The 12,769-nt window shown below is 42.0% G+C and overlaps 1 protein-coding gene across 1 annotated transcript; it reads left to right on the top strand.

Moving 5' to 3' along the window:
* Window positions 1-2,428: 2,428 nt before the first annotated feature.
* Window positions 2,429-10,339, top strand: LOC110680904. Its single transcript, XM_021856690.1, has 3 exons — window positions 2,429-2,901; window positions 8,195-8,418; window positions 8,585-10,339. The coding sequence occupies exons 1-3, from the start codon at window positions 2,669-2,671 to the stop codon at window positions 8,998-9,000; spliced, it is 873 nt and encodes a 290-aa protein (XP_021712382.1). The 5' UTR covers window positions 2,429-2,668; the 3' UTR covers window positions 9,001-10,339.
* Window positions 10,340-12,769: the final 2,430 nt, after the last annotated feature.

Raw genomic sequence — 12,769 nt, 5'->3', positions numbered from 1 at the left:
AATCCAATTCGTTCGATACATTTTCTGGTGAGATCAGAAAGCCTGGAAATAATTTTCCGTTGGAATCCCAGGACAAACTCAGTGAAAACTAATAAATAAGTTCTTTAAGGTTAAGATGAATCGAATTTAAGAGCACAAATCTGAAAAACCAAACATCCGATTAAGCTGAAAACTTAATCGATTGGTCACCACCAGCTAGTGACCAATCGATTAAGTTTTCAGCTCAAACGAGTGTTCGGTTCTCCAGATTTGTGGTTACTTGAAATTTGAACTTTGGCTTCGAAAACACTGAAAACTACGAAAACAATTCATGAACAATCTCCGTAGGAATTCTCAGAGAAATCTCTTCAAAACACATGTTTAAGTACTTGCGAAATTCGTGGAAGAATCACAAAGGACATTCCTTGTAAGTTTTTTCTTCTAGAAATCTTGACTGTATTACAAAAAGAATGAATCTTTTCCGTTGTGAAAATTGAAAATATGAGGAAATATCACTGATGTGCCGTGAAATGAAACAAAATAATAAATAAATAAAAATCCGTTGAAATTACGAAATTTGTGAAAATCCTACTTATTGCTGTTGACAGTACTTTTGAAAAACAAGTATTTGCTAGGCCCCCTCCAGAAAAAAATCCTAGCTACGCCAATGCATATCTTTCATATAAAGCTAAAAGATCGAAAATTGGTTCAAAATGATTTTTGAGAGCGTTTTAAAGCTATGGGTCATTTTTGACTCTTAATGTATAATGTGTAACTTTTTTTAATGCATTAGGAAGGTTAACTAGTCTTACTCAAATCTGATTAAATTGTACTCATGCAATGAAATAATTTACACTAAAGAACAGGTTGCTTTTTTTCGATTAGAGTTTTTACATGCCTACTAGAAGTCGAGCGCGACAGGAAGTTCTCTACGGAGCTTGCTCTACTCTGTGGTGAACCCAGTAACCAGAAGGTGACAAAATCTGAAAGGATACAGATGGACAGGGAATGTTGCAAGAATTCTGGGCATCAACCCTGCAAAGATGGTATACACTTCAGATCCGGTTGGTACAAGAATCAAGTGCACATCTAGTTGACGAGTAGCTTTAAATAGTTGACTCCGTGTTATCCGTGTAAATGGACCGAACGACTCCATTCAGCCGTTCAGAGTTTAATGTCCCAAAAAAATAAGTTACATGACAATTATCGCTGCTCGGCCTCGATGATTCAATCACACGCGCTCACTGCTCCCTGTTAAACTGATGCTGCAAACCAATAATTGCTCAAGAAAGCCTGATTCACACACATGCTCCGCACCCCGGGCCCGAATCCAAAACGAGAGCAAATCCGCATTCGTCACCGCCGTCGAAAAAATGACCTCGCTAGAAATTAAGAGTTTCACCCGAAAATGTCACAACGGCCGGTCCGAATCAATCGCGCTAGGTTTAGTTTACGAATTAGCATACGTTATAGCGAGGAATGTTGCATTTTTTTTCCCTTGAGGGGAAAAATAGCCTTCAAACCTTCGTAATTGTGTCAAGTGGCACACATCGAAGATCCGTTAACTTTTCTTTTTGCACACCGACACATGATCCTTGGAGACGACGGCCGAAATGATGGATGCCAATTTATGTAAATGTGTATTTACAGCACACGGCGTTGAATCGTTGGAATTCGATTTTTCGGGGGAGGATCGGTCATCGGCGTGTAGGGGAGTCACGAGGCGACACGAAAGGTTCACGCACTTCCTCCCGCAGCCTCTCGGTCGAACCGATCAGGGTAGGTATGTGTGCCGACGGTCGTAGGTCGATTCATGAGGAAGAAGCTGTCGCTGTCGTCGGGGAAGAAATCTTACACAATCGGATCGGTCTCGGATCAGGCTTGTGATTATGAAGGGTCGTCGTCATCGTCGTCTTCGAAGTCAAGCGGGCGGGGGGTTTGGGAGCTGGTCTCGCTTTCTCACAGCAAGAAGCCGGTTCGTCGGATGCGCGCCGAGGCAGCATGTGTATGATGGTGTGTGAGAGCCAGGTGAAGATCGCCGTGCAACATCTCAGTGTAAGCGCGCGCGCACGCCTGCTTGGTGAGAGCGAGAGCGATCGTCGTATGGCGGCGGCAGCCAGAAGAGGTGATCTCTCGCGATCGCGCCAAGGCTGCTGCGCGCGCGGGCTCGTATGTTGATGAGATTTTAGTGGAGTTTTTTTTCGGAAAAAAGAAAGAAATGTTGCAGCAGCAACGGATGCGATCGCGAGTGAGAGTAGTGAAAGAGCGGGAGAGTGTGTGAGTGTGTATTTTCCGAATTCGGGTCTCCTCTTCGGGCGTGTACGGCGTGGCTCTCGCGTCTCGTCGTCGTGTTCGTCGTTTTTTCGGGCGTGTTTGCCGATATAAAAATTATTTAACATAATATCTTGGTATTACAATTTATCATCATCTCGTTGTTTAAAGAAGCAATTTTTTGTTGGTCCTATATAAGGGGTTACAATATTGAGATAGGAGTACAATTCATTAACGATCGTTGAAGTATAACGAACTCTCCTTCGCAGAGTGATCATCATCAGAGCAGCCCACAGTAGGAGTGCCTTGAGTGCCGTGACTTGTTCTAAAAGAACTTTATCGTTTCGAACGCAAGAAAAAAATTTCGAACGCAGTGTTTTGTGATACAGTGTTATCTCGAAGCAAGAACAGCCAGATCATGAAAGTGTTTATCGCCGTATTCGCCCTACTAGTGGCCAGTGCCGTGGCTGCCCCAGCCCCGGCTGAGGAATCCTCCAGCTCCAGTGGCCTGGGAATGGCCCTTCGGTACTTCGGAAGCTGTCTGGAGTCCGACGAAATGGGAACCTGCTTTGCCGTGAAAGGAATTACCGCTCTGAACCGTGCTGCCCGTGCCAACAACATCGAAATCGTGCCCGGTGTTACTTTCTCAAGGTGAATTTTGAACTCTTCATTTTTTTTTTTTGCTGTTGTGCCGACAAGGGATCAAAGATCGCAAGATTGAAGAACAATTATGCCAAACGAACAGTAAAACAAAAACCGCCACGTGAAACGGAAACAGTGTAAAGTTATGCAATTGAATGGTGGTTTTCCCAGGGCTCGGTAAACACAATTGCGCAAGTGATTTAATCTTTTTGCCCTCGACGGAAGGACGGGAAAATTGTGGTTGTGAAGCTCGCATGAACTCTTTTTCTCACTATCCTTCGCCGTATCGTTCGAACTCTGTGCGCTAATCTGCGTGGTTCGATTGTTTCGTGGAACGGCTCATTAGTTATGCGCTTGTGGAGTGACAGCGAATTCTTCGCCGTTATCAGATGCAGACCGGCGACGAACGAACGAATGGAATCGGAATGTCAATTTCGATCCGAACGAAAATCGGTCCGAGAGATATCATCGCATAAGGGGAAGTGTGACGAACTCGTGGCGCTTTCGGCGAACTACTTTCGCTGCGTCACGCGATCGCGATCGAGGGTGTCTGAGTGCCTGGTTGTGATTGGGCGGCGATGATTGATTGGCCATAGATAAAGCGTGGCGTGGCTAAATTGGGTTTGAGTTCTGGATATTGTGGTCAATGGTGGGCAGGTGCGTCTTACTGGATCAACTCATTCGGTCAATGGGACGCACGGCTGGGCAATTTGGGAAAGAGCGCGGTAATTATATCATCGAACGCGTGATGGAATGCCGCCGAGCTTGGGCCCTGGAGGCCTGAACCGAAATTTGGATCTCACCGGAATAAGTCTTGTTGAGTAATTCGAACTCTGTTGTCGCTAATAATCTTTAACCAAGAAGAGGTCATACTTATCAAAGCTTGAAATTTCGGTACGCCTCAACTTTTTGCTCGAATATTTCTAAAAGTGCCTCATCGGCCTTCAATAATAAAGATTCAACGACCTTCGAATGGGTCTATTCGGTGCTTTAGCCTCATAAAACAATCCCTAGTAACATTTCAGGTTTTATTATGGTCGTGAAGACCAAAATTAGGTTTTAATTTGACTTAAATCCTGAAAACGATTACTCAATAGAGATTCTTCACGATGTTACATAAGTAATTTGATAAACTTGACTCTACAGTCTGCTCAAATTCCAAACTTATCTATCAAACATGCCCATTTCTTACGTCGCGCCTCCAAACTTGAATTTCCCCAGCCTTAACCATAAGTATTTGGAAACTTTCACTCTCAAAAGTTGCGCTATTCTTGATGTGACTAACTCTGTTCCAGCATTGACTTTACCCCCAGTTGAACAATCCGTGACAGGATCACAAACAACGATAGGAGTTGTCAAACTGGTTCAAAGCATAAATCATCCGAGAGAAATACATCAACCTACCTCAAACTTCAATTCTACCTTGAAATCAGTGAACAGAAACTACTGGCAAATTTGTCAAACGTTTTAACTGATTCGCTAAACAAACAGCTTATTAACGGTCAAAATATGACTTTGAAGGTGGTTGAATCTCTGAATATTGCAAAAAAATTATCTATCTGCTTTTGATTGTCACGTCTTCAAACTTTAATTTCCACACCCTTAATCATAAATATTTGAAAACTTTCACTCTCAAAGTTGCGCCATTCTTGGCGTGACTAACTCTGCTGGCTACGTAATCATGCAGCCCACACACGTTCGGACTTGTTTGCCCAGTATCGACATTACCCCCAGTTGCACAACTCGTGTAAGGATCACAAGCACCGACAGGAGTTGTCAAACCGGTTCAAAGTATCAACCATCCTACAGAAACACATCAACCTACCTCAAGTTTCATTTCTAGCTGGAAATTGGCCTTATCGATCAAAAGCGGAAAATTTGTCAAATGTTTAAACTGATTCGCTAATCTGCTTACTAACGGTCAAAACGTGACTTGAAAGGTTATTGAATCTCTGAATGATGCAAAAATTCATATATCTGCTTTTGATTGACCTGTAATCGAGTAGATTCTAAGGCTTTTCAGCATTTTCTGTTTTGCACAAGCAGCTGTGATATCGTTTCGTCATCTGCTGGATTCGTCAAACTGTTCAGCAAACTGTCAAATGTGGTCCCAAATCTTTGTTTTCTTTTGCTTTCGTTTGAGCCTTGCATTGATTTCGAGCAATTTTCAAGCTTCTTTGCTGTTCAATCTTCGAATGATGACATATGCGAACTTTCGATAAAAAAATCCCTGCAATCATATGTATGAAATTCATCAGAGATCAATTTGATTCAAATTTTTAGTACGAATGGCCATTATTATTTGAAAATTCGATGAATAAAGGTCACGGAACAATCATGGATTCAGATGCCTAGAGAAACAAGACTTCAACAAGGCATTCCAACTACAAATTATGTTTCATGATGAGCAAAGCTTATGAAAAAATACAAAACTGCTGCTCGACGATAAAAGTTTGATTAGCCATTGCGGTCCCCCTCGTCTTTCTGTTCAGGCTGTTGTCCTTTAACTAGCTGGTTGTAGATCCAAGATCTCATTCTATTTAAAGACACAATCTCCAATAGTAAGAACGGCAAGTTTTGCCATTTTCAACATAGTTTTGTTTTACAGAAGACGAATGTGGCCGGCAAAACGACTTTCATGCTTCTGATGGAAGGTGTTAGACTGGTTTTACCAAACTTTCACAAACAAAGTACAAGCAACCTATCTTAATCATCTTTTTTAATAGAAATCGGCCTAGTCAGTCATTATGCTCTCCAGGATTAGAACTGACGATGGTCATTAAATTTTAATTTAAAACTTCTGGTTTGATTTGGTAAAAGTCGTCGCTTTAAATCGCTCGCTCAATTTTTTTAGAGCGACTTGCGAATATTCACTCCTCTAATAACTTTGTGGGTCATAACTTTCGATTGCTTCAAGGGGCAAATGTTGATTTCCTCAGCAAACAAACCATGTGGTTATGAACACTAAAGATGCAATAAATGCAACGCAGAACTGTCAACCATTCCACTGAAACCCAATGGAAAATTCACGTGTTTTAGGGCTTCTTTTACCAAATGATGAATTCGTTCTTTCCGGAAAGCGTAGGAAAATATTCATAATCGTGATCCGAGCTGATGCATTCGAATTTCTTAAAGATACCTTCCATGTGAAAGATTGAGTTCAGATGATTTGATATCCAGCTGAATCAGATGAACGTCGATTCCAGAGCTGGTTTTACAAAAACTTAGCTCCTCAATTCCAGATAAGTGCGATTCCTGTCAAATTATCCGATTTCCAAAGATAATTCTTACACTTTTGATTGTTTTTCGGTCTTCTATTTGGCTTCACGTTCAGCAAACGACATCTCTACTTCATTAGAAAGACGTCAGTTTACAGCAGCGCCATCTATTTGTCAATCTATAAATTTGAATGACAAAACATAAAAACCGTGAAAGCCGATCTGGCTTTGTCACAAGCGTCACATCATTCAATTAATCACGAATTCCTTAGCCGAGTGGTTAGAGTCCGCGGCTACAAAGCAAAACCATGCAGAAGGTGTCTGGGTTCGATTCCCGGTCGGTCCAGGATCATGTCGTAATGGAAATTGCCTTGACTTCACTGGGCATAGAGAATCATCGTACCTGCCACACGATATACGAATGCGAAAATGGCAACTTTGGCAAAGAAAGCTCCCAGTTAATAACAGCTGAATTGCACACAAGAACCCTTAACTGAGAAACCCTAATTGGTAATCGTGATATTGGCTGACACTTGCGTAGAGGTGCCATCTATGTGTAAGATCGAAGACTGGAGCGATTTTCAGTCAAATTGGAAGATTTTCGATGGTTATTTGTCGATTACTGAAGCTGTTCATATGTAGATTCGGATTCAGATGTAGTTCGGTTTCATATTCCGAAGCTGTTTGTTCCTAGAAACGACATATGTGCTTCTATAACTTAAGGCAACGCCATCTGTTTGTCAATTCATGAATCTTATCGAAAATCCATCCAGAACACATCAGAAACAGCTTCGGCTGTGATTTCTCCACTTCTCAGACTTAAACTGTTTTGATCCATACCCTCGAGCTGCAAAGAATTCCATGATCTAGGTCATGTTACCTTCTAACAACGCTCCAAACCCCTCAATTTCCAAAAAACTCGTTCCCAACACCATCTGGCAACAATCACCATATCCAAACCCCTGCCCTGACATGCATTCTCGCCGAGCCTAACCGTTTTCCCACGTCAGAGCTCCAGATCCCGGGGAACATCCCCAACGGAACATCCACCCAGTTCACCAACTCTCTCTCTCCAGCTCCGCGGATCCGTCCGTTCCTGCCGTCACACACGCTACTGTGCACACTTCATTGCACCTGTTGATAATTGGCCTCTTCTTCGGGGCGAACGCGAGCTCGTTGCACTTTCGTGGCGGCCCCTCAGCCACTTAATCAACCCTACCCGAAAAAACGAAAATCCGGCCACAAAACGAGTGAGAGTAGCAAAAATCATGCTAACCATCGAGCAACCCCGTATTGCTTGGATTGTGGCTTCTTAAAAGCTGTCGCAATTATCCAATCATCGGCGGCGCTCAAATCAACCTGTGCTCTCACACCACTCTCCACCTCCTCCTCCACCATCAAGCGGCCATAATCAATTAACACTTTTTTGTTCACCAGGGAAGCCGAACCGAACCGACCAAAACAAAACAAACGCCAAAGTGGAAAGCATTCCATCGCGAGCAAGCGCGAACCACTTTTTCCTCGGATGGGTGCGTTCCCGATTTCACTCTGCTTCGCTTCTCTCTATCTCCGTCGTCACGATGGCGGCAATCCGAATTGGTCGTCGCTTGATATGCATATCGACCGAAGCGATGCTTCTCGTTTTTTCTTCTTGGTTTTTTGGAGCACCTCAGCTTCCGAAATTCCGATTGACCCACATCCGATTTGGTTCCCTTTGATTCGGGGTGGATCGTGCCGTTGAGAGTTTTTAATTGCGCCAGCCATGAAGAAAACTAGAACAAAGCAAAATTAATTGTTCGGGACCGGTGCTGCAGTTTTATTCCCATTTTCAGTTTTTTTTGACCGAAATTAAACTGTTCAAGCACCGTTCACGCTAAATTTTGGGGCTTTTAAAGCATACTGTGTTGAATGGAGCCGTGGTTAAAGGGAAAGCCCGCTTGACGAAGGTCTGAGTTCTAATCTCGATTGCGATAGAACTTTTTTTATCAACTGACATAACTGTTCGATCTTTATCGCTGATCTTATTGTGTAATACATATTGAACACAATTCTAACAAACAACCCCCCTCCCCTCTATTCCGCAGAGACCCAACTGTCCCGGTTGAACGCATGGGCAAGTCCGTGTCCGAAAACGAAATCATCAGCACCCTGCCCGCCACCGCCGAAGACAAGAGCGACGCCCTGTTCGACATGGCCGTCGACTCTGCCAAGCGTCTGTTCACTGCCCGCTCCATCCAGTTCAAGCTGCCAGAGGAAGCCCAGGAATCCATTGCCCGTTCTATCGAAGAAGGTAGACTGCTGAAGAAAGGTCCGTATCGTTGAACTAACCAAACCTTGCTAACCGATCTACCCGACTTTTGTCGTCGCACGATTATGCACTGTACGCCTAAACCTCGTGCACGCACTCTCACAAACACTTGATTCTATCTGGGGGCATCTCTCTTTCTCTGTTTGCACGCACACTCTCATTGCAGGTAAGAAGCTGAAGAAGGTTCTGGGCCCACTTGTCCTGGCTGTCGGAGGAAAGCTGTTCGCCCTGCTGCCCCTGCTCCTCGGAGGAGTTGCTCTGTTGGCATTCAAGGCTCTGCTCGTCTCTAAGGTTGCCCTGGTTCTGGCTGTCGTCCTCGCCGCCAAGAAATTCCTCGGAGGAGCTGTTGAAGGTGCCGGAACTCTGGGTCTTCTGTCCAAGGCTGTCGGAGGTGCTGCTGCTGCTGGTGCTGGTGCTCTGGGAGCTGGTGCCCTGGCTGGAGGTGCTGGTGGAGCCACTGGTGGATGGTCGTCTGGAGCCGGTGCTCAGGGATGGTCTCAAGGAAGCGCTCAGTATCCTTATGCCCGTAGCTACGATACCGCTCAAGACCTCGCCTACAGCGCCCAGGCCCCCAAGGCGTAAATCACCTCTTCCGCACCCTTACACCCCGAAACGAAACCATATTAGGCTAGGAAACTTCCTCCTACAAACCTCTAAGCACCATCTATGGCTCCTGTAACTACTACTCTAGTCTTCGTGCCGACCCCCACACTGTCCTGGGGAATCATCTTGGGCCCCCTACACAACCCACCCCTTCCAGCTTTAGTCTACACCTGTCCACCTGGCACCGAAACGTGCACCCCTCAATCTAGTCTCTAACCAACAATTTCCAATGGAAGTCAGAAAGCGAGACAACGCATCGTTGACGAGTCTACCAGCGCAATCCGTCCAGATCCGGAGAATCGAGGTCTCCTCTACCGTCTACGCTCCTATCAACACGCACCGCACCTGCCATAATTATACGACACGCCAGATCGTGACGAAAACCGATCCATTCACCGACGTCTAATCTTTCACCAAAACACACCTCTTCCTATCTCTTCAACCGCCACCCATCCCGCCAAACAAACAATTACAGCCCATCAGTCGCGAAGAGTGTAGCAAGAGAGTTCTCTCCGATTCGATCCGAGATCGGGTATCATCACCATGATCGCCAAACTGCGCGCATCGATTTGCTGATGATAGGCGATGGGACATCCACAATACAGCAACGATCAATAACCCCCTCGTTCTCGCTGTGTTGCCCGCCTGCCCGCCAATTTGTACATACACAAATACAAAATCATCTTTAGGGAAACGAAAGTTTAGCACATGAGAGAATTTGCACCGAGCGAGCGAGCAAGCGAGTGCGCACTGAAGCGAGCCGAATCTCAACCCCGATGATCATCGCTCAATGACTTTCCGTTCTGCTACCGATCTATTCGTTATTTAGTCGCGACCGACGTCTTTCAACTAACTCTTCCCTTCCGTTCTCCAAAAACAAATCTTAAGTAGTGTTTATTAGTGATTAGTAATTTATTGCCCCCCGCCCCCTCAAAAGTGAAGAAAATCCAAGAGCGACCACACGTGTAATTAATTTATTTTATTTATGAAACTGTAATTTAACGCCGTCCCCGAAAACAGCGAAGAGTAAATCACAACGCGCTTGTCAGAATTTTCCGGAAACAAAAAGTTCAAATCCCAATCACTTTTTTTATTTCGTTTAGTTTTGTCCAATGTACAATAACAAATTGCAAATAGTTAAAAAGATACCCCTCCCCCGCCACCTCTTTTAAAACAAAGACGAACTGAAATGCTGCAATAGTCATAAGGAGCATGCGAATGCTTACTACAAGAGATGCAACCCCACAAACTTTACGCTAAGGTATTAAGTGAATAAAGAGACAGAGAAGATTCGATTTGAAAAGAGAGAGATTTAAAACGATGCGTTTCAATTGGGCTGAATAGAATGATGCGAAAGAAACTTCCCATTGTGTTTAGGGTTTCCTTCCTTTAGGATCGCTGCACTCTTAGCAGTTGAATGTGGTAGTGTAGTTTTCATCCTATTTAATAACTTTAATCGTAAATAATGTTTAATTTATATAGATTAAATCTGGCTCTCATGCATTGGTTTAATATTGACGGATATCAAGCCAACTCAACACGCGATTGGCAGCACCCCTTCAGAATTCAATGAAACTTTCTGGATGTCAAAAGTATGTGAAACTTAGAAACTTTGCATATTTTGTTTTTTTTTTCAAAATCGATCTATACTAACATTTGGAGAGGGTCAAAGTTTTTTTTTTACTTTTTTTATAACCCCGTATAACTCAAAAACGGTAAGACCAACAAAAAAGTGTTGTATGGGGGACTGTCATGAAATTTCCTGACGTTTTAGAAAAAAATTGAAAAACTAAAAAACATTTTCTACACTGAAAAAAACAAATGATTCAAAACTTTAAAGTCGATTTGAAAAAAACGGCCTAAAGTAGTTATAAATGTAGAATATAATTGGCAAAGCAAATCTAACCTCAGTTCGATAGATCACTTGGGCAAATTAGGGGTATGCGATATTAGACGCGAAAAAATCCAATAAGTAACGTCAATTTCGTATCAATCTCCGAAAATATGCCAACGATCGATAGAACTGTTACATACGCCGAACAATATAGTTAACAGGTCGAGGCGACAATTTTTTGCCTGTCTAGTGTTAGTAGTGACCAACACTACAACATCTAACCGTTCAAGACCAGGACGTTAGGCAACGATTTGTCGTTTCGATTGTGTTTTTCACACATATGGCCCACTATTAAAACAAATTTTCAACTTCTATTCATTTCTCTCGTCGCTCGCTTGCGATTCTATCCATCTTGTCATTTCATTACTTTCGTTACTCTCTTTCACTCTGAGTATAGGTATTGTATTCACCGAAAAAAGCCAATAAATTTTTATAATAATAAAGTCATGCGGTGATTAAACCTTATAAATGTATTTTAACATATTGTTCATTAGATATATAACAGAAATTTAATTTGGTGATACATGTATCAGTTTGTTTCACTGCCCAGTCGAATAGTTCTCGCGGAGTTGCGATTGTGTTTCCATAGTATTTTGCAAGACTTGCTCTTTTTGCCATTCGCTTGAGAGTGCCACCAATAGCGTCACAGGGGCCTTTGCCGTGGGATGTGGCAAAAAAGTGCCACGCTGCTTCCAATCCATGTATTTTCTTGAAATTACATAAGCTGACAGTTTTTTTTTTTTATGTTTATAATGAGCTGCAGCTCCATCTGACTTAAAAATAACTTTTGATTTGTTTAACAAAATTTATCAATTTTGAAATAAATAGCTGAACTGCTACTGTGTCATGGGTCTGATATTATGATAAAACTAACATTTTCCAATTTATTATCTTTTTTATGGTAAATCTAGAATTGGTGTATCGTTGCTTGGAAATTATTCCAGTGATATCCTTGGGCAGCGTTATAATTTTCAGAAAAGTCGCTTACTACCAGTATTTAACCTTGTTTTTTGTTTCGTAGAAAAGCAGACTGTTTTTTGCAAATAAAATCATGAGTTATGAGCTTATCAACTTTTTTTAGGTAGATAACAATGCAAACATATTCATTATTTCTTATTCATCTGGCGTTTAACGCAGGAACGTTTAGTTAGTTTTTTTTTCACAAAACTAGTTCTAGATGAGAATTTAATGGGGTATGGATAAGGTTGTTACTTTTCAATGTTTGCAATACTATTGTGATACTTTTCAAACCATAAAAATCCGTCGGATTGTTAGACGGAGTTGATTTTCTCATAGGCAGAGGCGAAGTCCATTCATTGCCTGCTTTTAAAAAACATAATAACTGTATAATTCCGTTTTTTAACTATTCACAATAAAAAATACAATCTTTTTTCTGATTCAAACTCATTTATCACTTGAAAACACAATCATATTTGACGGTTTAAAACAAAATCTTTGAAAAAATAAATTTCCGTTTGGTACTTAAATTTTTTGAAGTTGTCAAAACTTTTTTCTCTAAAATATACCCAATTTGCAATGAATGGACGACTTTTAGTAAATTTAACTACGAAACTTTTTGCTTAATGATGATCAAGATTTGAAATGGCTGTTTTTTTTAAATCGACTTTAAAGTTTTGAATATTTTTTTTTCAGTGTAGAAAATGTGTTTTTATTTTTTATTTTTTTTTCTCTAAAACGTCAGGAAATTTCACGACAATCCCCCATACAACTTTTTATTGTAGGTTTTATCGTTTTCGAGTTATACGGGTTTATATGAAAGGTAAAAAAACTTTGACCCTTTCCAAATGTTAGTCTAGATCGATTTTGAAAAAAACAAAGTATCATAGTTTCACA

Source organism: Aedes aegypti, unplaced genomic scaffold (assembly GCF_002204515.2).
Source record: "Aedes aegypti strain LVP_AGWG unplaced genomic scaffold, AaegL5.0 Primary Assembly AGWG_AaegL5_hic_scaff_1988_PBJ_arrow, whole genome shotgun sequence".
Classification (NCBI taxonomy): domain Eukaryota; kingdom Metazoa; phylum Arthropoda; class Insecta; order Diptera; family Culicidae; genus Aedes; species Aedes aegypti.
The sequence above is the reverse complement of the archived record's forward strand: the minus strand, read 5'-3'. Positions and strand labels throughout refer to the sequence as shown.

Excerpts from the sequence above, each read along its gene's own strand:
- LOC110680904 (XM_021856690.1), top strand. The coding sequence starts at position 2,669 with ATGAAAGTGTTTATCGCCGTATTCGCCCTACTAGTGGCCAGTGCCGTG. Across the intron at positions 2,902-8,194 it reads CCCGGTGTTACTTTCTCAAG|AGACCCAACTGTCCCGGTTG; the intron begins GTGAATTTTGAA and ends TCTATTCCGCAG. Across the intron at positions 8,419-8,584 it reads AGGTAGACTGCTGAAGAAAG|GTAAGAAGCTGAAGAAGGTT; the intron begins GTCCGTATCGTT and ends CTCTCATTGCAG.